General features: G+C 37.3%; 1 protein-coding gene across 1 annotated transcript; it reads right to left on the reverse strand.

The window, feature by feature from the left end:
• Positions 1 to 2,613: 2,613 nt before the first annotated feature.
• Positions 2,614 to 21,839, reverse strand: LOC100254915 (uncharacterized). The gene is made up of 9 exons (XM_002271021.5): positions 21,595 to 21,839; positions 21,398 to 21,479; positions 20,257 to 20,336; positions 6,436 to 6,538; positions 6,152 to 6,308; positions 5,273 to 5,401; positions 4,833 to 4,919; positions 4,402 to 4,446; positions 2,614 to 2,984 (listed from the first exon to the last, which is right to left on the reverse strand). The coding sequence occupies exons 1-9, from the start codon at positions 21,683 to 21,685 to the stop codon at positions 2,856 to 2,858; spliced, it is 903 nt and encodes a 300-aa protein (XP_002271057.2). The 5' UTR covers positions 21,686 to 21,839; the 3' UTR covers positions 2,614 to 2,855.
• Between the last annotated feature and the right edge of the window lie 1,533 nt (positions 21,840 to 23,372).

Here is a 23,372-nt window from a genome sequence, read left to right on the forward strand (position 1 = left end):
TTGTTAATTTGGATTTGGCTCAGATTAATCATTAATTCGAGCAACTTGCCCCGACCTTAATCTTCCCACATGCATGCATAAAATGTACAATATGGGAAATACAAATTCATAACTTTGGTCATGAACCCTTAGGATATGGGGATTAACTTCATTACCTACTAAGATGGTGATCTGTCATGCAAGCTTGTATTTCAAAATAAGCAGAATGGTATATTTTCAAATTTGGGTGTAGGAATTGAGAAGAAATCAATTACTAGACCAACATCCGTGTGTCTTGAATCTATTATTTTTCTTCAAGGCCTATTTATTCAATATATCTCTTCAAGGGTTATTTGTTTTATTTGATCCTCTTCACGAGCTATTTGTTTTATTTGTGCCATTTTAGGGGCTTTTTAGAATTGATAAGTCATTTTATAACTTCTTTAAAATGACTTAGTTTTCAAGTATTTTCCTTATGTTTTCTTCTTATGGAGGATTGAATCTTTTGAGCTGATGAGCCTACTATGCTTTAGACTTGCCTTAGATTTATTATTTAATTGTCCTTAAGGAAGATCAATTCATACTAGAATATTCATGGTCGATATAAATGAACTTGTCACCATTTTTACATCGATGAATGCATTTGATAATTGATTTACAAGTTGTTACAAATAAATAATTTTTTGAACTTCCAATTCACATTAATTAATACAAGAATAAAGATGAGTCAAAATCAATGCATTCAAATAATTTATGTTGTTCTTATGGAATTGACTTTTCTCCTCTTAATAGTAGAAAAATTATCTTATTAAAATGATTATTTACACAACATGTCATTCTATCTTTCAAGTATATAAATAGACTAGTCACTAGATAAAAACTTCTAGTTATAATGTAAGTCCAAATGACTTTATAATAAATTAATGCATCATTGTTTACCCCGAAGGACCAAGTTGGTCTTTGTATAGACACAAATACTATTAGTGACATAGTATAAGTTCTTTTAAAGTATTTAATCAGGTTTCTATTGTCTAATATAATATTAATAGAATTTGTTATCAATGTTGTATAATTAGTAAGACAAGAGTTTTATTAAAATGACAAGTCATAGAACATGTCATAAAGACCTCATTCTTATAGAGTTGAAGAAATTTTATTATAGAGGAAGACTTATAATCAACAGAAAAATACTAGTTATTGATGAGAACTCAACTTAATAAGTTGTGAAAAAGCAATAAGAACATATAACACAACAAAACAAAACCATTATGGAAAAGATAGTTTGAAGTTACATATTTCTTATATATCTCACACATTTGATTTCGTAAGCGTGGAACAATTTATGCATGAAGTAACTAAAATGTATTTTAATAATTAAACCAATTATAATAACAAATCCATATTTTTTTATTCAAATATTATTATTATCTAAATCAATTTGCAAAAATTAATTCATAGTTCAAAATTTCAAATATTAACCGTTGAAAATATAGAAATCATGTTTTCATGCAACCTAAAATTTAACTTCTATACACATGCTTGTTATCATAGTTTCGGACTATAATATATTTTTATTATAATTTTTTGTTACATGAATTTCTTAAAGTTGTACAAAATTGTTAGTTAACAATTTTGTTTTCTATAACTTCTATCGATAAGAAAATTCATATTGACAACTTTAGCATATCCTTTGATTAGTACAAAGAATATTAATTTTTTTCATTTTCATAACTTCGGGTCATAAATAAAAATAATTATATAATTTGTGGTTATATAATACAGGTTTATAATAAAAAAATTTCATATAGCTTATGGTGATATGAGTTTTAATAATTATTAATTTATTAACTTTTTCTATATAGTTTTAGATTATGAATAATTAAAATTTGAGTAATATTACAATAACATTAAACAACTGACGATTGTATTGTGATATAACTTTTGATTATATAATAAAATTAAAAATTATTTTTGTAGCTTCTAACTACACAGTTGTTATTTGACAATTTTGTTTTGTATAACTTTTGGTTATATAAGAGAATTAGAAATTATATATATAACTTCTAGCTATGAAATAATTATCAATAAAGATTATTTCCATAATTTTTTATTATAAAAAATTGTCTATATTAACTTCTAGCTATTATAAAATGATATTATCAATAATTACAAACTTTGAATTTGATTATATAAAATATGACTTACATAACTTGTGACTATGAAGTAATAATTAATAAAGATTGTTTTCATAACATCTTATTATAAAAAAATTTCTATATAACTTCTGACCATTAGAAGATTAAAATATTTACAATTACAAGTTTTTGGCTTGATCATACAAAATATGACTTACATAGCTTTTGGCTATGAGATATAGTAAATAAAAATGAAATACAATGACATACCACTTTGCATATTTTGTTTAAAGAAAATAAGACTAGATATCTGTAAGAAATCTTATAGATAAATTCTCATCTTTTTCTATCCTGAGCATCTCTTTTTCTACATACCCAAAGCATTATGCTGATAATATGTTGTAAAATAAAAGAATGAGAATAAGAAAAGGGGAGAGAATAAACAAAATACTCGAGGAAAAGTAAAATATTAATATGGATGATCATTTATAAGTTCTCATAATCCAATAAATTTTCATATTTTATAACAAAGAAAACATTTTACAAATTATTCAATAGTCATTTTTCCTCGTAATCACTTTCCCTTACAAAAAAAAAAAATTACAACTGGCAATGTGCAATCACAAACCCTAAAAAAGTAACTGGGTTTTCTTTTGTGGAGATACCACATCTACTGCACCAGTGTCTTCTCATCCACAATACACTCTTCATCTTCTTTCATGGGTGAAGTTAATCTGCAATTTACTCGGGTTTCCGGGTAAAGCAAACTAGAAATTCTGTGTTCCCTTCAGCACCCTTTAGAGGAGATTCGATCCACCCTTTGCATTCAAATCCAAAACTCTCCACACCCTTAATGATCCTCTCAAGAACCTGCATAATCAAATATCATTAACAGAATATTTTTTCAATTTTCTTACCAGCCAAACATCAATGTGTGGTTTCATTGATTTGAATACACAAGGAAAAAGAATCTAGAAACACGGAATTAACCAGTTTTTAAGAACAATTCTAAAAGTAGTTCTCATGAAGAAAGTTCAGTTTGATAACTCAAACATGAAAAGCAGTTTTTTCAACTTACTCTCCATGAAGGTATTGTGTGCTTATGTTTAATGCAAAAATCCACAGCTTATTCTCCGTCTGTTCAATTGCTTCCCAAAACATTCTATAAAAAACAACTTAAATTTGTACAAGTTTTTATAATGCATTCTCAAAAAGTTGTTTCAGTTCAAAACTTGCCAAACGTGTTCTTGAAGTTCGAAAACTGTTTCGTATTACAAAAATAGGAATATGTTTTTAAGAATAGTTTCCGAACGGGCACTTTTCCTCCTAATTCCCAAGGGCCAAATCAAGCATTAGGTCAAGGAAATTAAACTCGAGAGAAACAATAGACAATCTTTAATCCACTCCCATCAAGGGAAGCATGGAAGGTTGAAAAGTCAAGACCTAACAATGCACACCAATGCTAAAAGAAATAAAACAATCCACAAAACTTTAAAATATAAATGCAGAAGAATCAAATCCATCACAGGCTGGTGTAATCCTAGCTATCCTTGCCAAACACAATTTGGCCCCTAAAGTCATTTTAATAAAGCATGTCATACTTATTTACTAAAAAGCTAATAACTATGACCTCAAAAGGTTTAAAAATTATGTGTTTGAGTCTAGCCTCTAGTTGTTTCTTCATTAAGTCCAACCCGTTCAATTCAAAGTTTCTTCATTAAGTCCAACCCATTCACTTCAGAGTTCACCTAACATAGCTCAATAACATCCATCAAGTTTGCTCTCTATTGGTTTCTTTATCAGCAACTCAATGATTCAAAATAATAACTGAGAATAGAAATCGGAAATTTCCCATGAGATACTTAGGGTCTATTTGGGAACAGTTTTTGAAAACTGTTTTCTAATGCTTTGTAGAACAAAAGTTTGTTTGGAAACCTTAAATGTTTTTTAACCTATTTTCTATGTTTTTAAATATGTTTTAAAAATAACTCTTATATATAGTGCTTTATTTTTAATTATTCTATATATTTATATAATTATTTTTTTAAACAAGTGAAGACAATTGAAACATGTTCTCTGAAAACACTCTATTCTTTGCTTTAAGAATAGAAAGTTGTTTTTGTTTTCTAGTTGTCAAACGGGGTTTTTTAGTTTTTTTTTTTTTTTTGGAGAATAAAAAACTGTTTTCGAAAATAGTTACCAAACAAGGCCTTATTCTCTTAACATTGAGCTGCCATGAAAAGTAAATTTACCAATAACAAGATATGGGAATAAAAAGTTTACGTACCTCCTGATGAACTAGGGGATCCCTCACAATTCCACCACCTCCCACCTGTATCAAGGAAAAGACATATTTAGTATCAAACTTCAATATATATACTAAAAGGGTTCATGGCCACAAGCAGTTGTGAAGCCTAGAGATGAGTATGCTCATAGAACAATTTCACCAAATTAACCTTCAACTATGTAGACTGACTGTCCAGGGTATTCAGTAAGAGAGCAGTTGTAAAATTGTCACAGTAACAACCTCAAGTTAGGGAGGTGGCTTCACTTTCTATAATGTGGTAATAATCCCTACTCTACTGTAGAATTTCGAGTATCCATTTTCAGAATGAACTTAACATAGACCATAGTCATAATAGCGTCTTCACTGAGAAAAGAAGTACGAAAGGGAGTCAAAAAATAATAATTAGAGATACAGAGAAGGAAGCTTCTTACTTGGGACCTGCGAGCCTCGAATTGAGGTTTCACCAAGGTAACTAATGTTGACTCTTCCTTCATAACATTGACAACGGCAGGCATGACCTGCATAAGTAAAAGAAAATTTACACCCGATACAGTGTGCCCAAAACAAAGCCGTAATAATCAATAGTTGTGGATGACAATGGAACATGCTAGACGATTTTAACTCAATTCATCTCACTCTTTTATACTTTAATTCACTGCATTTTCTCAAACATGTGATTAGATAAACCAAATCAAAATCCTCCAATAAGGTGCAATACCATTGCTTCCAAAATACAACAATTTGTCTATTGAGTACAATGCTGAAAAATCAAACTATAATAGCTGAGATTAACTGAATGAAAAGTAAAAAGAAAAAGAAAAAAAATCTAAAACAAAGGAAGGTGACACTTCAATGAGATTTGAAAGCTTACCAAGAGTATAGAAATGAATGAAAGGTCCAGTGTCACCAAATCAACTTTTTGAGGGAGTCCAGGAAGATATCTTAAATTTGTTCGTTCTACCACACTGACACGTTCATCTCGACGAATTTTGTCTGCCACCTAATGAAGATGAAGAAATTAGCATCCATTACCAAACATGAACCACTTGAAGATCCAATCATCCATAGTAGCACAGGTAAAAAAATTGGGTGATTAGGGGAGTTGGGCATCATTTGAAACATGTTCTATATTGGAGTAAATAAGACATACATAGGAAACAAACCAAAAAAAAAGGAAGAAGAAAAAACAAGGCACCTAACAAGGACTCTCACAATACTAGAAGAAGAGGAAGATGAACAGAGGAATTTCCCAGTCATCGAAACCCTACTGAAGTTTTATTAATTGTCTACTGGTTCTAACCGTGTCATGGACACCATGATGCACTTTTTGAATTCAATATAAAATTTCTTTCAGTAATTATTTAAAATTCAAGAAGCTTTCGCTTTTTTTTTTTTTGGTTTCTTATTTATTTTATCTATTTAATTTTTTCTGCCATTGGAATGAAACTCATAAGAGCGGAAGAATTACAGTAGGAAAATAGCTGACTTAGCAATTCTCTTGGATGCAATAAAAAAACTTATTTAAATCATTTTGAACCGGAGCTGTACAGACAGGCAATGCTCCCATCAATCACATGTGCACTGACGACTAATGTGGTATAACGCATCTGGATGTCTGTAAACATGATCATAACCAAGAGATCATTGCCACCTGAGTTTGTCTAATCAAATCTCCTATTATGTAAATCCTTGTATGCGTTTTCTTCTACACGCTATTTGTAAGATCTATCCAGAGAAAAAGTAACAATACCTGACCATAACCCACATCAACTCCATAGATGAATGAAGCACCATACTGAAGCAAGCAGTCGGTAAATCCTCCAGTGGACAACCCTGAATCAAGAGCTACTTTTCCACTAACCTCGACACCCAGTTGTTCAATGGCAGCCTCTAACTTATATCCTGCTCTGGATTAAGTAACACGTAATAGAAAATAAATAAATAAAATAAAAATTCTACGCCTTACTGCAATATGAAACAACTACATTTCATATAAAGAAAGTCCAAGATGGGTTTTTTAAGGGGTGTATTCACCTACATACATATTTTGGAACTTCAGCCATTATCTCTACAACAGCTTTATCTGAGACAGGAGTTCCAGCTTTGTTCACCACTTTTCCATCCACAAACACTTTACCTGAAACAGGGACATGTCAGAGAATGCAGAGAGACTGCTCGATGAAAATGATGAAGCAAACAGCTAAAGGCAACTCCCTATTCCAAAACACTTATTTCGATGCAAATGATGAAGTGTACACCACAAGTCCATCATCAAACCTTTGAAACAGAAAGCTCATAACTCATACGACAATTTTTAAATGATAAAATACAATGGGGCAAGACATTCCAATGGACCATCAAAATAAGACCAAAGTGGCACATGAATGCTCATTAGCTTACAGCTATATTCAGATTTAATCCAGAAATTTCATATCATGGGCATAAATTAGATTTGAATGTGTTGTTATCATCATAACTAGTTGATAGAAGTGAGCCCTTTTGGTGCCCTTTGTATGCTACCTATGTACTTCAGGTGCTCCTCTTTGTTTGGCACTGTTAATAAAATATTTGTTTGTCTATGAGGAAAACCCTAGTTGACAGAAGTGAGTCAAAAGTTGGACATTCTTCTGGAAGTACCCTGTACATAGAATGGCCTCATTGCAAAGTCACATGGAAATTGAAAACTGAAAGAACAAATCATGGAGACACTGAACAAATGGAACCTATCACTATAGCTCATGTTGTCAGATCAGGGTTTCATGACATGACACTGTTTAAAATTTTAAGAATATCTGCAACTATGACTGCCATTTTCTGTGATGAACCATTCTAGATGAAATATTTGAAATTTTGAATACAAAATGATGATCCAAATAATTTTGATCACTACCACCAGACCTCCCAAATAAACCCTAAATGCTATTTCTTATAACACCAGTGTCGCCTTTTCCAATCCTTGTAATTAGGAATAAATATTCACCTTTAGACATATTAGTGAAAAGTATGATACTGCCTGTAATAAAAATATGATTTGTTAGAAAGCATGAACTTTTTAGGAACAGGAAATCAAGGAGTTTATTTCCTTCCAGATTGTATATATCAACTGTACAACTATAGAATATTGTACTTGGTGTTTTTTCCTTAGTGTAGAATTATAAGAGTTAGTTTCCATTTTTTAGTTTAGAAGGTAGTCCATAAATTGTACTCATGTTTCTTCTCAAGTAACAAGAAATTCTGATTCCGACTTTTATGGTATCAGATCTGGAATCTTTTCTGATGTTTATCTTTCTTTCACAACCATAATTGCATTTTTTTTTTTTTTTCTTGGGAATTCATTTTTCCTAATTTTCTTTGGGTTTATGTTTTTTTCCTTGGCCTTAATTGCCATTCACTCTTTCTCTATCAAAATTGTCCATTTCTGAGGAGTCCAATTCAACCCTCACTCAAACCTCCGTCAAAATTAATCCTAGCCTTGAAAATCCAACCCTTCAAATTACCACTGAAAATTTGAATGGAGAAAATATTTTCTCCTGGTCTTAATTGACCAAATTATTCCTAGAGTCAAGGAAATATGGAATATGTTCTGGGGGAGTGTCAAAGAGACAAAGGAAACAGATCCAAAATTTGAAATTAGGGACGCTGAAAATTCTATGGTGATTTCTTGGTTGTTGAACTCCATGAAACCCAAGATTGGTCGACCCTTTTTGTACTTTTTAACGGCTAAAAAGGTGTAGGATGCTGTGACAAAAGCCTCTCCAAGAAAGGGAATGCAGCTCAGATCCTTGAATCGAAAACAACCATTACAGGATCAATTCTGATGGTGTTGTGGCAGGAATTAGATCTCCTCCAACATTTTGAGATGGTGGCACTTGAAGATGCTGCAACTATGGCAGAGATGCTGGAACCAGACCAAGTATTTGGCTTCCTGGCTGGCTTATGACCAAAATTTGATGACGTATGGGGTAGAGTCTTGGGTACAGAACCCCTTCCTTGTCTTAGTGATCTTTACTGATGGATAATGGTTCTCAAGATATCTTAACCCTTAAGAAGTTATGATCAAATATGAAGGTGATCAAAAGAAGGTGTGGCAACAGAAGAAAAATAGTTGGGAAAACTCAGGACCCGTCCAACACTTCCAATTCTTAATCCTTCTTTGCTCAAACAGGTAACACTATTTCAATTCTTAACGTTTCTTGTGACTCTAAACCTTGGATCATCAACTTAGGGGCTTCAAATCACATGACAAGTGAGCAATTTTTTTGTTTTTTTTTTCATTCTTATAAATCCAACTCTAAACCTAAAAAAGTTATTGTTGCTGATGGTACCTATTATTGGAAAAGGTTCAATTTCAGTGACACCAAGACTTACTCTTGATTTTGTACTTCATGTTCCTAAATATAGTTCCTATCTATTAGTTTTTTGATAGGTAAAGAAAATTCATTAAGAGCCAAAAGGCAAGAGAAAGGGTATACACGGAGTATACCGTATACGAGGAAGCAAAAACAAAAGAACAAACAAGCCTGACCCTTACTTGGTGGCTAACCAGTCAACAAAATCTATCAACGACAAAGTGTGATCCTCTATGTATACCCTAATCCAATTCACAAAAGTGTACAAAAAAATGGATTTAATATCTTGATCGTTCCTCTCAATATCATCGAAGGCCCTTCTATTCCTTTCTTTCCAAATGGTCCACATCAGGCAGAGGGGGGCAACTCTCCAGGCTTTCTCCCTTTTTTTGCCCACAAAAGAACCATGCCAACCCAAGAGGTTTCTTTTCACAGAGGAGTGCATCAACCAATGCACCCCAAAAAGGGAGAAGATCAGAAGCCATAACATTCTGGCTTTCTCGCAAAACAGAAGAAGGTGATCTGTGGTTTCCTCCTCTTGTTTACACAAAAAACATCTGTTGGGAATGCTCCATCCAAATCTCTTCAAGCGGTCAGTGGTGAGTAGCCTGTTCCAAGCCGCCTCCCACCCAAAGAAGCTAGCCCTAATTGGAACCCAAGGCGTCCAAATAGTTCTAGCCGGGAAGGGGGGCTTGGTGTCCCTTGAAAGTAAACTATAAAAGGACTTGACCGAAAAGGACCCATTCTTGTTCTCCTTCCACCGAAACAGGTCCTCCACACCTCTTCTAATGGTCAAAGGATGAAGCTTACATAATAAGCTCTCTACTTCCCCCACCTCCCAATCATTAAGGTGCCTATTAAAGCGAGGTCCCCAGCTTCCCCCAACTTCTTCTTCCTCCCAAGCCTCAGCGACCCAACCATCTTTGTTGACGGAAAGATTAAACAAAATGGGGAAAGCTTCCTCTAGAGCTTGATTTCCACACCACAAGTCCTTCCAAAATTTCACTCTAGTGCCATCCCCTATGATGAAGCGGGAATGAGAACGAAAGTTCTCCCAACCATTTCTGATAGCCTTCCAAACCCCCACCCCATAACGGTCTCTTACTCCTTTGGAGCACCATCCCCCCTCTTGAAGGTCATACTTACTAGAGATAATTTGCTTCCAAAGGGACTCATTCTCATTAGCGAATCTCCACAACCATTTCCCAAGAAGGGCCTTGTTAAAGGTAGATAGACTTCGAATGCCCAGGCCTCCTTTCTTTTTAGTAGCACAAATAGCCTTCCAACTCACCAAGTGGGGTTTATTCTCTAAGGCACCCCCGCCCCATAAGAAATCCCTTTGGATCTTTTCAAGTCTTGCGCACACCTTCTTGGGGATCACAAAGAGAGAAAGGAAATAGGTTGGGAGGCTAGAGAGAGTGCTTTTTAGCAAGGTAAGACGGCCACCTTTGGAGAGGTATTGCCTTTTCCAGAGAGACAACCTTTTCCTGAATCTTTCTTCAACTGCATCCCACACCCTGGTAGATTTGTAAGGGGCTCCAAGAGGAAGACCCAAGTAGGAGGTAGGTAAGCTTCCTATCTTACATCCCAAGACCGACACAAGAGTCTCCATAGGAATGCCTTCCCCCACTGGAATGGCCTCCGTTTTGCTCAGATTGACTTTTAATCCTGAAATCGCCTCAAACCACATGAAGGTCCAGCTAAGATAACGCAACTGATCTGCTTCGACGTCACAGAAGATTAAGGTGTCGTCGGCAAACAAGAGATGGGACACGATCAGCCCCTCTCTTCCTCTTCCTCCCACTCTGAAACCAGAAATAAAGCCTCCATTTCTTGCACCAGACAGCAATTGGCTAAGGGCTTCCATGGCAAAAAGGAATAGATAGGGGGATAGAGGGTCGCCTTGTCTCAATCCCCTAGAGCTACGAAAGAAGCCCGAGGGGCTTCCATTAATGAGGATTGAGAAGGAAGCCGTAGAGCAGCACCAATTCATCCACTTAATCCATCTATGCCCAAATCCCATCTTAGACATCACATCCATGAGAAAGTCCCACTTGACATGGTCAAAAGCCTTCTCAATGTCCATCTTGAGAAGGAGGCCCGGGTTGTTGCCTTTCAATCTAGAATCAAGGGCTTCATTAGCGATAAGAACAGCATCCAAAATCTGTCTCCCATGAACGAAAGCATGCTGAGAATCAGAAATCACTTCCCCCATCACTGATTTCAGTCTATTGGCAAGGACTTTGGCAAGCAATTTATACACACTCCCTACAAGGCTGATTGGTCTGAAATCACTTAGGTCTTCAGTCCCCTCCTTCTTAGGAATGAGCAAGAGGAACGTGGAGTTTAAGCTTCTTTGGAAAGTCCCATGGAGGTAGAACTCTCTAAAGAGACCCAAAATCTCTGGTTTTACAACGTCCCAACAAAACAACCAGAAAGCCATTGTAAAACCATCCGGGCCTGGGGCTTTGTCACCACAAAAGCTGCTTAGTGCTGCAAAAATTTCTTCCTCTGAAAACATAACTTCCAGGCTGCTGGCCAAGCCTTCTCCCAGCTCCTTGAAGTTAAGGCCATTAATACTAGGCCTCCAATCCCCAGAATCTGAGAGCAAGGACTGGTAGGCCCTACAAACACCTTCTTTTATATCTTCCACGGAAGAGAGATTCACACCATTCACTTTTATCTTAGACAGGAAGTTCCTTCTTGCCTTAGCATTGGCCATTTTGTGGAAATATTTGGTATTTTTATCGCCTTCTTTTAACCAGATTTCTCTTGACTTTTGTCTCCAAGAAGTTTCTTCCAGCAGAGCCCATTTCTTGTAGTCCTCAAGAGCCCGGTTTTTGGCCTCCACGTCTCCAGGAGTCAGAGGGCTTTCATTCTCCTTGGCCTCCCATCGCTGCAGGCGGGAAAAGGCCTCTGCTCTATTAAAAGAAACGTTGCCTACCACCTCTTTGTTCCAGTTTTTAAGGTCCTTCTTAAGAGCTTTGAGCTTCTCAGCGATGCAATGGCTGCTATAGCCTTCGACTGAATAGCCATTCCACCAGCATCTTACTAGGTCTTTGAAACCATCTAATTTCAGCCACATATTTTCGAAACGAAAGGGGCTTTTGCCTGTCGAGAATCCACCAGCTTCTAGAACTATGGGGCTGTGATCAGAGACCAAGCGAGGGAGAGCAGATTGAGTGATGGCAGAGAAGTGGTCCTCCCAAGGGTCTGAGATCAGGAAACGGTCCAATCTAGAGGCAGCTTGAGAGTTCAAACCCCCTATCCAAGTGAAAGGACCTCCAGCCAGTGGGAAATCCCTCAGCCCCAGCTCCCCAATCACTTCTGTAAATCTCCTCATCTCCGTTGTGAGTCTAAGGGCATTTCTTCTTTCCTCTGGAAATCTTACAGCATTAAAGTCCCCCCTTATGCACCAGGGGTCTTCCCACAGACCACGGATGGCTCCAAGCTCCTCCCAAAAATCTTCCTTTTCACTACCTATCACTGGTCCGTAAACTCCAGAGAAAATCCAAGAGAATCCATCAGCGCAATTTCTAAAGCGAACAGAGATGGAGTACTCCCCGCTTTCTATCTCTAATTTCTCCAAGACTCTGTTATCCCAGAAGAGGAGGAGGCCTCTTGCCGCACCCCTGGCGTCCACTGAAGCCCAATTGAGAAATCTTCCTACTCCCACACTTTTAACCAATTGCAGAGAAACATCTTTCACCTTCGTCTCCAAGAGGCAAACCAAATCTGGTTTTTGATTCCTCACCACTCCCTTAATCAGTTTTCTTTTTTCACAATCATTGATCCCTCGGACGTTTCAACAGAGAATTTTAATTCTCATTAATCAACTGGAATCAAATCCCAGGAGTTATGACCGGATCTTTTGGTTATCCCGGATGTCTCCCCATAACTAACAGAGCATTCCAATCTTTTTAACTCTCTTTCAAAGCGGGTGGTGCAAGATTTTTTCTTCTTTCTTCTCTTGCAGAGGGAGTTATTTCCAGTCCTCAGCTTCAGTTTCTTAAGCAAGGCCAGAATTTCTACTTCATGCCCTTCAACCGGCATTCCCAAGACACTACTAAAATGAAAAAGCTTGGAGAGCTCCTCATCTGACCATCCTTCTTCGCGTGGATGAGCAACCGACAGGTCTTTCTACTTCGCCACATCAATTTCCGGATCAGAGCTTGGGGCTTCCTTCAGAACCACTGTCGTCCCATCTCTGAGCATCATGGATAGAGGGTTCGGCGTCGCTTCCTCTTCCCTTGTCGTCAATTTCCACGGACTAGAGCATCGACCCTTACCCCTCTCAAGCCCCGAAACCCAGAATGGAGTAGAAGAAGAGGATGGCTCCCCTTTCGACGAGATCGAGGGTAGAGAAGGAGTACATTGTGGATTGCGAGGTTGGACAGGAGAGGAAAGCTCCTTCACAGGCGGCGATTCTTCCGAAAAAGGCGACGCCTGCCTTTGGGGTGTCTTGCGAGCTTCGGCGGGGAGGGAGGGCTCAATCGCTGACATCGACGCATCCAAAGGGGGCGACGCATGTCTCTGGGGAATTTTGCAAGCTTCGCCGGGGAGGGAAGGCTCGGTCGCTGACGTCGGCATGTCCAAACGGGGCCACGCTTTCATCTGGGGATGTTCTGCGAAGGTGAGAGCCGGAGCGGGGGCTTCTCTCCTTCGGCTCGACAAGCACTTAGGGCTTCCACGCCCAAATTCCTTTAAATGGACTGGATCGGGGGGCTTAGGGGGAGACCCCATAGAGGCTGAGACCTGTGCCTTCCCTAGCCCAGGCCCAAAGGAAACGCCACAAGCCAGGCCCGAATGGGCCAAGGCGCCCATACCTTGGCCCGTCTCCAAATCACTGGCAAGGGACAGGGGATGCCGGCCCGTCTCAACTTCGTGGGCGCGGGAAGAGGTAGCAGCTGCTCCTGTCTTGTCCGAGGTAGGGGCACCACTCCCCAAGGCCGGCGAGGGCAGCTTTACAGTTTGCAGGAGGACTGTGGAAGAGGGCCGGGAGTCCACGCTCCCCTTAGCGCGTGAAGGGGCCACCTCGTCTTCCCCAATCTTCCAAACACCAGGCCCATGGGAGGGGATCACGGGGGAGAAGCAGGGCTCTTCTTCCCACCAGAGTTGAAGAGCAAAACATGAGGGGCCGGCAACCACCTGCAGCGAACTTGGGTGTTGCCAGCCTCTGGTTTCGACGAGGACTCTGGCCCACTTGAGGTTCCGGCGATCAGCAGTGTATTCGTCCACAGCCACGAACTTCCCACAAGCGTCTCCAAACTTCTTGAAGAGACTTCTGTCCCAGAGATGCAGAGGAAGGCCTAAGATTCTGACCCACACGTGGCGCACATCCCCTCTAACACCCTCAAGGCATCCTACAGATGGCTTCCATTTTTCTAGGGAGAAGCTTCTTCCTCTGAAGCATCTCGACCCTGAGTTAAACACCCTCTCTGCTTCGTCCTCAAATTCAAACTCCAGAAGCAAGAGATTTGCTCTCATATTTGACACCCAGAGGTTCCCTTCCAAGAGCCATGAGTTCTTCGTCCACGGCCCGAAGGGAACGAGGTCCGGAAGACGATCAGAGTCTCCTTCCCAAGAGCCCACAAGGCATCTGCCCAGCAATTCCTTGTTCCTATCCAGAGTTGCTTTCTCCATTTCTAGCCAGATGGCATCTCGAGGCGCGGGGCAATCCCTAAGAGGAGATGTGTCTCTGACTACACTACTGCTGGGTGAAGCTTGAGAAGGTAAGTGGTTTTTCAACAGAGCTCCTTTCCATGGAAGGGGAGAGACTCCCAAACTTCTCAGTTTACTAGCGAGGATTTTCCAGCCTCCAACAAACCCTCTCCCTTCAGAAAAAGCCAGTGAAAATCTTTTGTTCCCCGCATCTCTTACAATGCAAAACAAGAATCTCCCTGCTCTATTATTTCGGAGCTCCAGACTGTATTCTCTATCTCTTTCCGACCATAGCTTCCTGAAGGGGGTTCTTTCCTTTAACCCACAACATGACTCAACCCCTTCTAGCAGCAGAGATAAACCTTTCCCTCCAAATTTGACCCATGAAGAAAACTTAGGGCCTCTTTCACTGATCTTACCGCTCACTTTTCCTTTGTGTTCTTCTATGCTAATCTCAAAAGTCTTCAACTCAACACCAAACCAGCACCGACCACCAGGGGATGTTACCGGCATTGTTCTGACTGGCTGGGTTGCATATACCATATAGGAATCTCAACTCAATATGCCTCATACAACATCAAAGGCAAACATGACATTTCCTTGCATATGCAAGAGCCACAAAGGAAAAACAGCAGAGCCTATTGCTTGGGTACATTGACTGCTTAGAAATCCAGAGAAAGCATACTCCTAAAGCACATGGAAATTCAAATGAAATGCAGAAGTGGTGATACCCTCAAAAGGAATTTCTAGAGTCAAATTATTATCTATTCTCCATTTTGGTTTTTTAGTAAACTTACAAAGTATCTAAACTGTCGTGTGATTTTTTATCCTTCTCATTGCATTTTTTTGGACCTAACTACAGGAAAGAGGATTGGCAGTGCCAAAGAGGAGGGACTGTATTATCTTGATTCCAAGACTATGAAGAATGCTCTAGGATATGTCGCTAAGGTGTTAAAAGAAAAAGAGGAGCAGATCTGGTTGATATACTAAAGATTGGGTCACCCAAGTTTCTTATCTCTTAAAGCTTTGTGTTTGGATTTCTTTGTTAATGTTGACGTCTCAAAGTTTCAGTCTCAAGTCTATGAGTTAGCTAAAAGTTGTAGTGTATCTTTCCCCTTGAGTAACCAATAGTCTAAAATTCCATTTTCTACTATCCACAATAATATTTGGGGTCCTTCAAGAGTAAACACTTATAATGGTTTCAAATTGTTCATTACTTTCATTGATGGTTTTAGCCAAATAACCTCGATATATGTCCTAAAAGATAAATCTGAAGCTACTCAAACCGTCAAAGCCTTCCATAAAATAATTCTAAACCAATTCCATAGCCAAATTCAAATTCTAAGGATAGACAGTGCGAGAGACTATTTTAATTCTATCCTAAGTCCTTACTTGGTGGAGAATTGGATTGTATACTTCTCTCAAGTGTAGACACCCCTCAACAAAATGGAATGACTGAGAGGAAAAAAAAACCGCTTGTGGGAAGTAGGGAGAACATTGATATTTTGTGGGGAGAGGTAGTTCATACAACAACATATCCCATAAACTGTATGCCATAAAAAACCACTTAACCTTAAAGTTCCCCTTGACCTTTTGAAAGTCTCTACTTCCTCGGGTATTTGGATGTGTAGCGTTTGTCCATATTCATGGGAAAGATTAGTCTAAGCTTGAACTAAGAGCCCTTAAATGTGTCTTTGTACAATATTCATCCACTCAACGATACAAGTGTTTTCACCCTCCCACGAGGAAAACCTTTGTGACCATGGATGTAAAATTCTTTGAGACCTCATCTTATTAATTTAGACAGGTTTTCAAGGGGAGGAAGGGAAAATAGAAAACCTACTATGTCTCAGCCAGAATAAACCTACAGCCATTATAATACTCGCTTTATTGGAATTCATACAAGCTGAGACTAACTTTGGAGGAATGATTGAAAATGAAAATCCAAGGCAGACAGTAGATAACTAATCAGGGAGATAAAATACTCATGAGCAACAGTTGGATAACACTCTGAGATCTAAAGAAGGTAACAAAGAAATCGAAAAAAACGCCTGTGGTCTAAACTAGAAGGAAAAGAGATAATCATCCTCCAGTTATAGTCCCAAATTTTCCTTCATGCAGAAAATATTTAACTTCAAAGAAAGGTATGAAAAATATTTCTTCTCCTTCTTCTTCTTCCACTTCATCTTCTTCAACTTTCCTCCAAACTCTAGAATCTAAACAACCTTGTTCTTCTTTAGATATCAATCTAGATATTCTCATTACTATTAGAAAAGGTGTTAGAACCTACACCCAACATCCATTAGCCAACTTTATTTCTTATTACCAATTAAAATCAACTTATAAAGCCTTCACCACAAACCTATCCCTAGAGCCTATTCCAAACATTATTAAAGAAGCTCCATTAGATCCTAGGTGGAAGGAAGTTGTCTTTGATGAAATGAGTGCCTTACATAAAAATGACACCTAGGAAGTGGTAGAATTGTCAAGTGGCAAGAAACCTATTGGTTGTAAATGGGTCTTTACCATTAAGTACCAAGCGGATGGATCTATAGAGAGATTTAAGGCTAGGTTAGCACTAAGTACAAACAAACTTCTGATATTGATTATAAAGGAACTTTTTCCCTAGTTGCAAAGATGAGCTCCATAAGAGTCCTTCTCTCCATTGCTGCAAATCATGATTGGAATCTACATCTTTTTTATGTAAAGAATGTTTTTTTACATGGGAATCTTGAAGAAGAGGTGTACATGGAATTGCCAGTAGGTTTTGAGAAGATAAATGGTTCTAGGAAAGTTTGTAAATTGAAAAAAAAAATCCTCATATGGTCTCAAGCAACCACCTAGAGCTTGGTTTGTGAGGTTTACCAAGTCTCTAAACTTTATGGGTTTTGTCAAAATCAAGGAGACTATATGTTGTTTTACAAACAATCCTCACTAATGAAACTTACTATTTTAATTGTTTATATGGATGACAATTGTCATAGGTGGTGATCAAGAAAAAATATATATGTGAAATCACTTCTTGCCAAGGAATTCAAAATCAAAGATCTTGACAATCTTCAGTACTTCCTTAGAATCTAGGTGGCAAGGTTTAAAGGGGGCATCTCGGTTACTCAAAGGAAGTATACACTCGATCTCAGTTATGCAAACCAAGCGAGACTCCTATAGATCCAAGCCATAGGTTGGGAGTCGAGCTAGAAGGTGTTCCAGTTGACAAAGGAAGGTATCAATGGCTAGTTGGAAAATTGATATGTCTTTCCCACACTTGACTTGATATTGCTTATGTGGTTAGCATTGTAAGTCAATTCATGCACTCACCCCTAAAACGTCACATGAAAGTTGTGCTACGGATACTAAAATACTTGAAGGCTACCCTAGGAAAAGGCCTAATCTTCAAGAAAAATGGTGAGTTACATGTAGAGGAAAATACAAATGCGGATTGGTTGGGTCAATCAAGGATTGAAGATCAACCACAAGGTACTACACATTTATTGGGAGCAATCCGGTCACTTGGAGAAGCAAAAAGCAAAATGTTGTGCTTAGATGAAGTGTAGAGGCAGAATATAGAGCTATATTACTATGCATTTATGAAGTTTTAAGGATTCGAGGTCTACTCAAAGTACTTGGGTTAGAATTCAATGAACCAACAAAGATTCACCATGACAACAAGCTTGCCATTAGCATTTCCCACAACTTAGTTCAACATGATATAACAAAACATGTTGAAGTGGATTGACACTTCAAAGAGAAAATTGAAGCCCAAAAAATCACAACACCCTTTGTATCTACACAACAACAACTTGTAGATGTTTTTACGAAGGGGCTGTCAAGTACTCTGTTTGATTTCATGGTGATCAAGCTGGAACTACACAACATGTATGCACCAGCTTAAGGGGGAGTGTTATAAAACTTGGATTTTTTTTATATTTGAAACAACAATGTAATATATTAAAATATGAAGTAAAAAGTACAATAAAAGGATTAGGAATCCCCCCACAAACAAAAACTAAACAAATAGAACCTCCAAAGTACTAAGTAAACCTAAACATTTGTGGTATACCTTAAACCATATGGTGAATACAAATAACAACCTCTCCTTACTAACCCACACCCTTAGAACTATACACTGATAATGTATCAAGTTGAACCACATTAAAGGGAATGCCCTTAAAAGTTGTAGTGTAAGAGGCCCAAAAAGAAGTAAAAAAATGAATGGTATCCCAAAGAATTTCTAAGTCCTTGCCTTGTCCTAAAAAATCCTAGCATTTTCTTTCAAGTAAGATAAGTTGTTTACCATAGTACTAGGTCTCTCCTGGAGCTTCCCGATCCCTTAAATGAGATTGTTATCATATCACAAATACTCCTTCAAGAACCCAATCCATCTTGGCCAATCTTTGTACCATAACTCCAACGCCAAAGGATAATATAAGAAGAGATGATCTACCAATTCTCCATGCTCCTTACGCAACTTATAAACATGAGGACTAAGGGCTTTGTAGGGTCTTTTCAACTGTAGCATGTCATTGGTGTTTACCTTCTTGTGTGCCACTAATGAAGCAAATGACTTGACCTTGAAAGAGACTTGAGATTTTCAAACAAAATTAGTAGGAAAAAAAAGAATTGGACCAGAATGGTTGGACAAGACTTTACTATAAAATAAACCTAAAGAAGATGATAAAGACCAAGCTCTTGCATTTGGAACGGATGGAGATAGGTGCAAACAAGTAAGAGAGGACATAAGTCTTTCTAGATCTTCTACCTCAAAATTAGAAAAGTTACAACGACAATTAACTTTCCAAGAGAAAAGGATAAGTAAAGCCAAGAATTGATGAAATATGATGGTTTTTAATTATGACTATTCTGAATAATCCTGGAAATGGAGAACCCAAAGGTTGATCTCCCCACATTGCAATAGGAAACCAGGGAATCTATCCCCTTTCAAAATAGTATATATCAACCGTACAGCTGTAGAATATTGTAGTTGGTGTTTTCTTCCTAACTTAGTGCACAATTATAAGAGTTAGTTTCCTTTTTTCTGACCGTATTCTTTAGTTTCCTGCTTTTAATCTAGAAGGTAGTCTATAAATTATACTCATTTTCGTCTTAAATAATAAAAAATTCTGATTTCCAACTTTCATGATCATATCTTAACACCAGCAGTTTGTAGGCCTATCAACAAGCTTGTATCAATTTGCACATGGATACAATAATTGAAACATTGTTGTCACTTAGATACAGTACCTTTTATGAAGTTCTAAAATAAGTGGCAGTATCTTCATGAAAAAACATGAAGCAAGAGAGAGAAAAGCACATTACTCATTAAGGAGAACACGGTAGCGTTAGTCTAACAATGTTGTTGGAAAAGGATTTTATGTTCATATTTCAACAGAACCAATAGAGAAAGCATCAAAGAATTATTTTAATGAAACCAACTTGAATGGAAAAATCAAGGAATAAGCTTTTGTCTTTTGAGCATACTTGATCAGTGATAGGATGCCCAATTAGGAGAATATTAGTCAGTGTAAAACTGACATTGCCCTAGCTGGTAAGGAATACCAACTAACTTCAGTAGGTCTGAGCAATAAGATATTGCAAATGTAAAAAAAGGGTTTGCTTACATCCTGACATAAATCCCTCCTTACAGTTTTGTTCCATGAACAATCTAGTTTAAACATGAAATTCCCAAAAGATGAGCTAGTCCTTGAAAGCTGAAACTTTCAGAATGCACTAAAACAAAATGCTTACTTTAAATTCAATGAGTTATGGGATGAGCAGAATGGTATTTGCTCAGCATGCTCCAAATTAAACACAGAAAGGATATTTTTCAGTGAAAAGTACCATGTACCTTGTAAAATCCATGACTGTATGAAGGTCCGGCTGTATTGCTGAAATCTTTCAAGACATACCTCATCCAGCCTCCTTTTCCTGAAAATGCAAATAGCAGTACACAGTGTGGTAAAAGCGTATATGAAAATGGAAAACAGATCTGTCACTAATCATCACTAATTTATTGGTTAATGGCAATTCCTTTCTAATCAATAGTGGTTTCTCGTTCGCCCCTAGCTGGTAAAGAAGCGAACAGAAAGGCTCATCTTAGCGATGAAGAATCTGCTGGTATACAAACTGGACAGATCGTCCCCAAAAGTTTCCATAACATATATGTGATTGCCTGATCCAGCAGGGCAACACATCTTTTCCGCCTTGATATAATACAAAAGAAGTTATTGAAATTGCAATGTATTATGCAAACCAATCCATAGCCTCATCTGTAATCTCTGAATTGCATCAATAAGGCACCATTTTGCTTTGGAAACCACCAAAAGAGAAAAATAAACATCAAAATAAAAATCATGTTGGGTAATGAACATAGGAAGAGTTTGCCATTGTTGCCAACATCAACAACTAACAGCTGCTCCATCAACACCAGAAATACAATTCAATCTGAACCACCGTAACTACAATTCCGCGGTTCCATTATCACAACCATAGTCAATATATACATATTAATTTCTTCCACACATACAAAGCTAACATCTTCATGAATACTTATAAAACCCCAACTGCGGCCAGCACTACCTCCACCACCGCCAACAAAATCACCAACACCACCTCTTTTATCAGCACAATCTAAACCCATGGAACTGTTACAAACTGCCACTTTAAAAAAAAGAAAAAATCACACCTTTACATGGGGTTTACTGCAAAAGAAGGAAGAGGCGTGCCCAAATAATTGATTTGGGCCTCCAATTAAATTTAAAAAAAAAATTGCTTTTCAATTTTGTTAATCGTTCATTGGTAATCAAATGACTATATACCCAAATGGAGACAATGGCATGTTCCAATGAAGAAGGTTTCCCCCATGTAATTAATTTGTATTTTTTAGATTAGAAGAGTCTCCATGACTGCATCAATCCCATCATTTATCAAAAACCCACAAAAAAATAAAAAAAAATCACATTTTTAGGACGAAGCTCTAGAAAACATACTTCTTGAGTGGTTGAATCTTCCCTGGCTTGGTAGTAGCGAAGCTTCTAAAGGAACTTCGCAGATGGGTTCTGACCCAGCTGGCTGAAAATCCAACGAAAGGTTGATATTCAGTATGGATTTCGGCAATAAAACAAAGTACCCAGAAACAAAACCCATAGTGCTGAATAAAATCAAGGGAATTTATGGGAAAAAGTACCATTTACAGGAGAGGTCGATTTGGAGAAGAAAAACAAGGTTGAAGAACAACATCGTGAGATTGTGGGCAGCTTGGGTATCTGCAGTGCCATTTGCTTTGATTGCTAAACTAACAGGCGGGAAACAAACGAGGGTGGAGCTCGGATATAACGTGGGTTCATCACCCACATACCGAATAAACCCAAAGCAAAAACGCTAGTGTGGAATATGATATTAGGGATAGTCCCATCCCAACCCCGACCCGTTTCTTCGAAAAATTCCCATCCTGTCCATTAATAAAATTAAACGGTCCGAAGCTATGCGAACGTCTTTTTTTTTTTTTGGATAAATTTTTAACTTTTTTTTTTTATTATTATTATAATTATATTAAAAATAAAAAATAAAAAATAAATTAAATTAAATATGTATAATAGGGGTATGGTAGAACGAGATAAGGCAACACTTGAATTCACCCAAGTACATCTTCGATTTTAAAAAGAATTTCAAACCAATCCTAAATCAATTTATGTAAATTTCAAACTTGTCCAATTATGGGCAAAGGTGAACAGGTATTTGAAAAAATTTATCCCATTGTCATCCTTATAAATGATAAAACCACAAGTGCAACTTCACAAGTTGACCTGACTTGACCCAAACCCAACCCAAATTTTGGACAAGGTTGGATAATTGTTCCCAATATACATGTTGGGCTTGTTTTAGGTTTTTTCAATCCCAAACTCAATTTGGGTTAAGATCGAGTTGAGGTTCAAACAACCTGAGCCTAATTTGAACTCGATTTAATATTTTTATAATACATATTATTCTATATAATATTTTTTTTCTATTTTTGAAGAAAAAAGATCAAATTATATTATATTATATATTTATGAGGAAAAAGTGGGTTTTGACTCACTAATTTGAAAAAATATAGAAAAAAAAAGTCATGTTAGTGCACGACCAACAATGAAGTATCCGACTAGCCTTTGTTCGATGTAGACGACCAATGAACCTGCACAAAGGAATGTCCAGATGGGTTTTTCGAACACACCTTTTCGAAGATTAAGTCATATAAGAAAGACTTGAGCAAGAGATTTGTGGCAAAAATGACAACATTCCTTCCTTTTGGTGAATAAGGGTTATTTATCCTTGCCCAAGTGTAACGTTTGCTCAATGCTTTTATTGTGCCTTTGATTACACTTTTATCATCTTTAACATCAATGATTGTTGACTCATAATGACTTTTGAGCCTTGATGGGCCTTGAAGCTTAACATTTTATGTTTAGTAATGGTTGTGACATTTAATGCACTTGTCGTCTACCATATTTAATGCTTGACAGACGGGAATGCATAGTGCCCGGATAGTTTGTATCCATCTATACTCTAAGGTGGACGAGGGCACATAGGGATCATGCTAGATAGCGGTGAGCATCCCACAAACCTCAACTTTTATAAATTAGTTTTATCTTCATCCATTTAAAAATATTTTAAAATACATACACTTTTTAACCAAATAATTATTTCATAATGTTGGAAAACCAAAACTGATATGGAAAGAAATAACTTTTAAAGCTGTAAATTAACTATTAGTTGTCAATCTTTGTATTTTTAGGAAAGTAAATGTTAGGAGTAATTCTTTCCCTTTAATAAGTAATTTAGTTTCCTGATTTGAAGGATTTGTATATGTTGTAAACTCTATAAAAGAATAATCTTAATGAAATATTATTATTCCCGTGAAACCCTATTTTTCAAGTTGGTATTAGAGCTAGCCATTTGCTTTTCGAAACCCTCCTTCTTCCTCTC

This window comes from Vitis vinifera, chromosome 7 (genome assembly GCF_030704535.1).
Source record: "Vitis vinifera cultivar Pinot Noir 40024 chromosome 7, ASM3070453v1".
Taxonomy (NCBI): domain Eukaryota; kingdom Viridiplantae; phylum Streptophyta; class Magnoliopsida; order Vitales; family Vitaceae; genus Vitis; species Vitis vinifera.

Excerpts from the sequence above, each read along its gene's own strand:
- LOC100254915 (XM_002271021.5), bottom strand. The coding sequence starts at position 21,685 with ATGGCACTGCAGATACCCAAGCTGCCCACAATCTCACGATGTTGTTCT. Across the intron at positions 21,480-21,594 it reads ATCGACCTCTCCTGTAAATG|CCAGCTGGGTCAGAACCCAT; the intron begins GTACTTTTTCCC and ends TTGGATTTTCAG. Across the intron at positions 4,920-5,272 it reads CATTCATTTCTATACTCTTG|GTCATGCCTGCCGTTGTCAA; the intron begins GTAAGCTTTCAA and ends TTACTTATGCAG.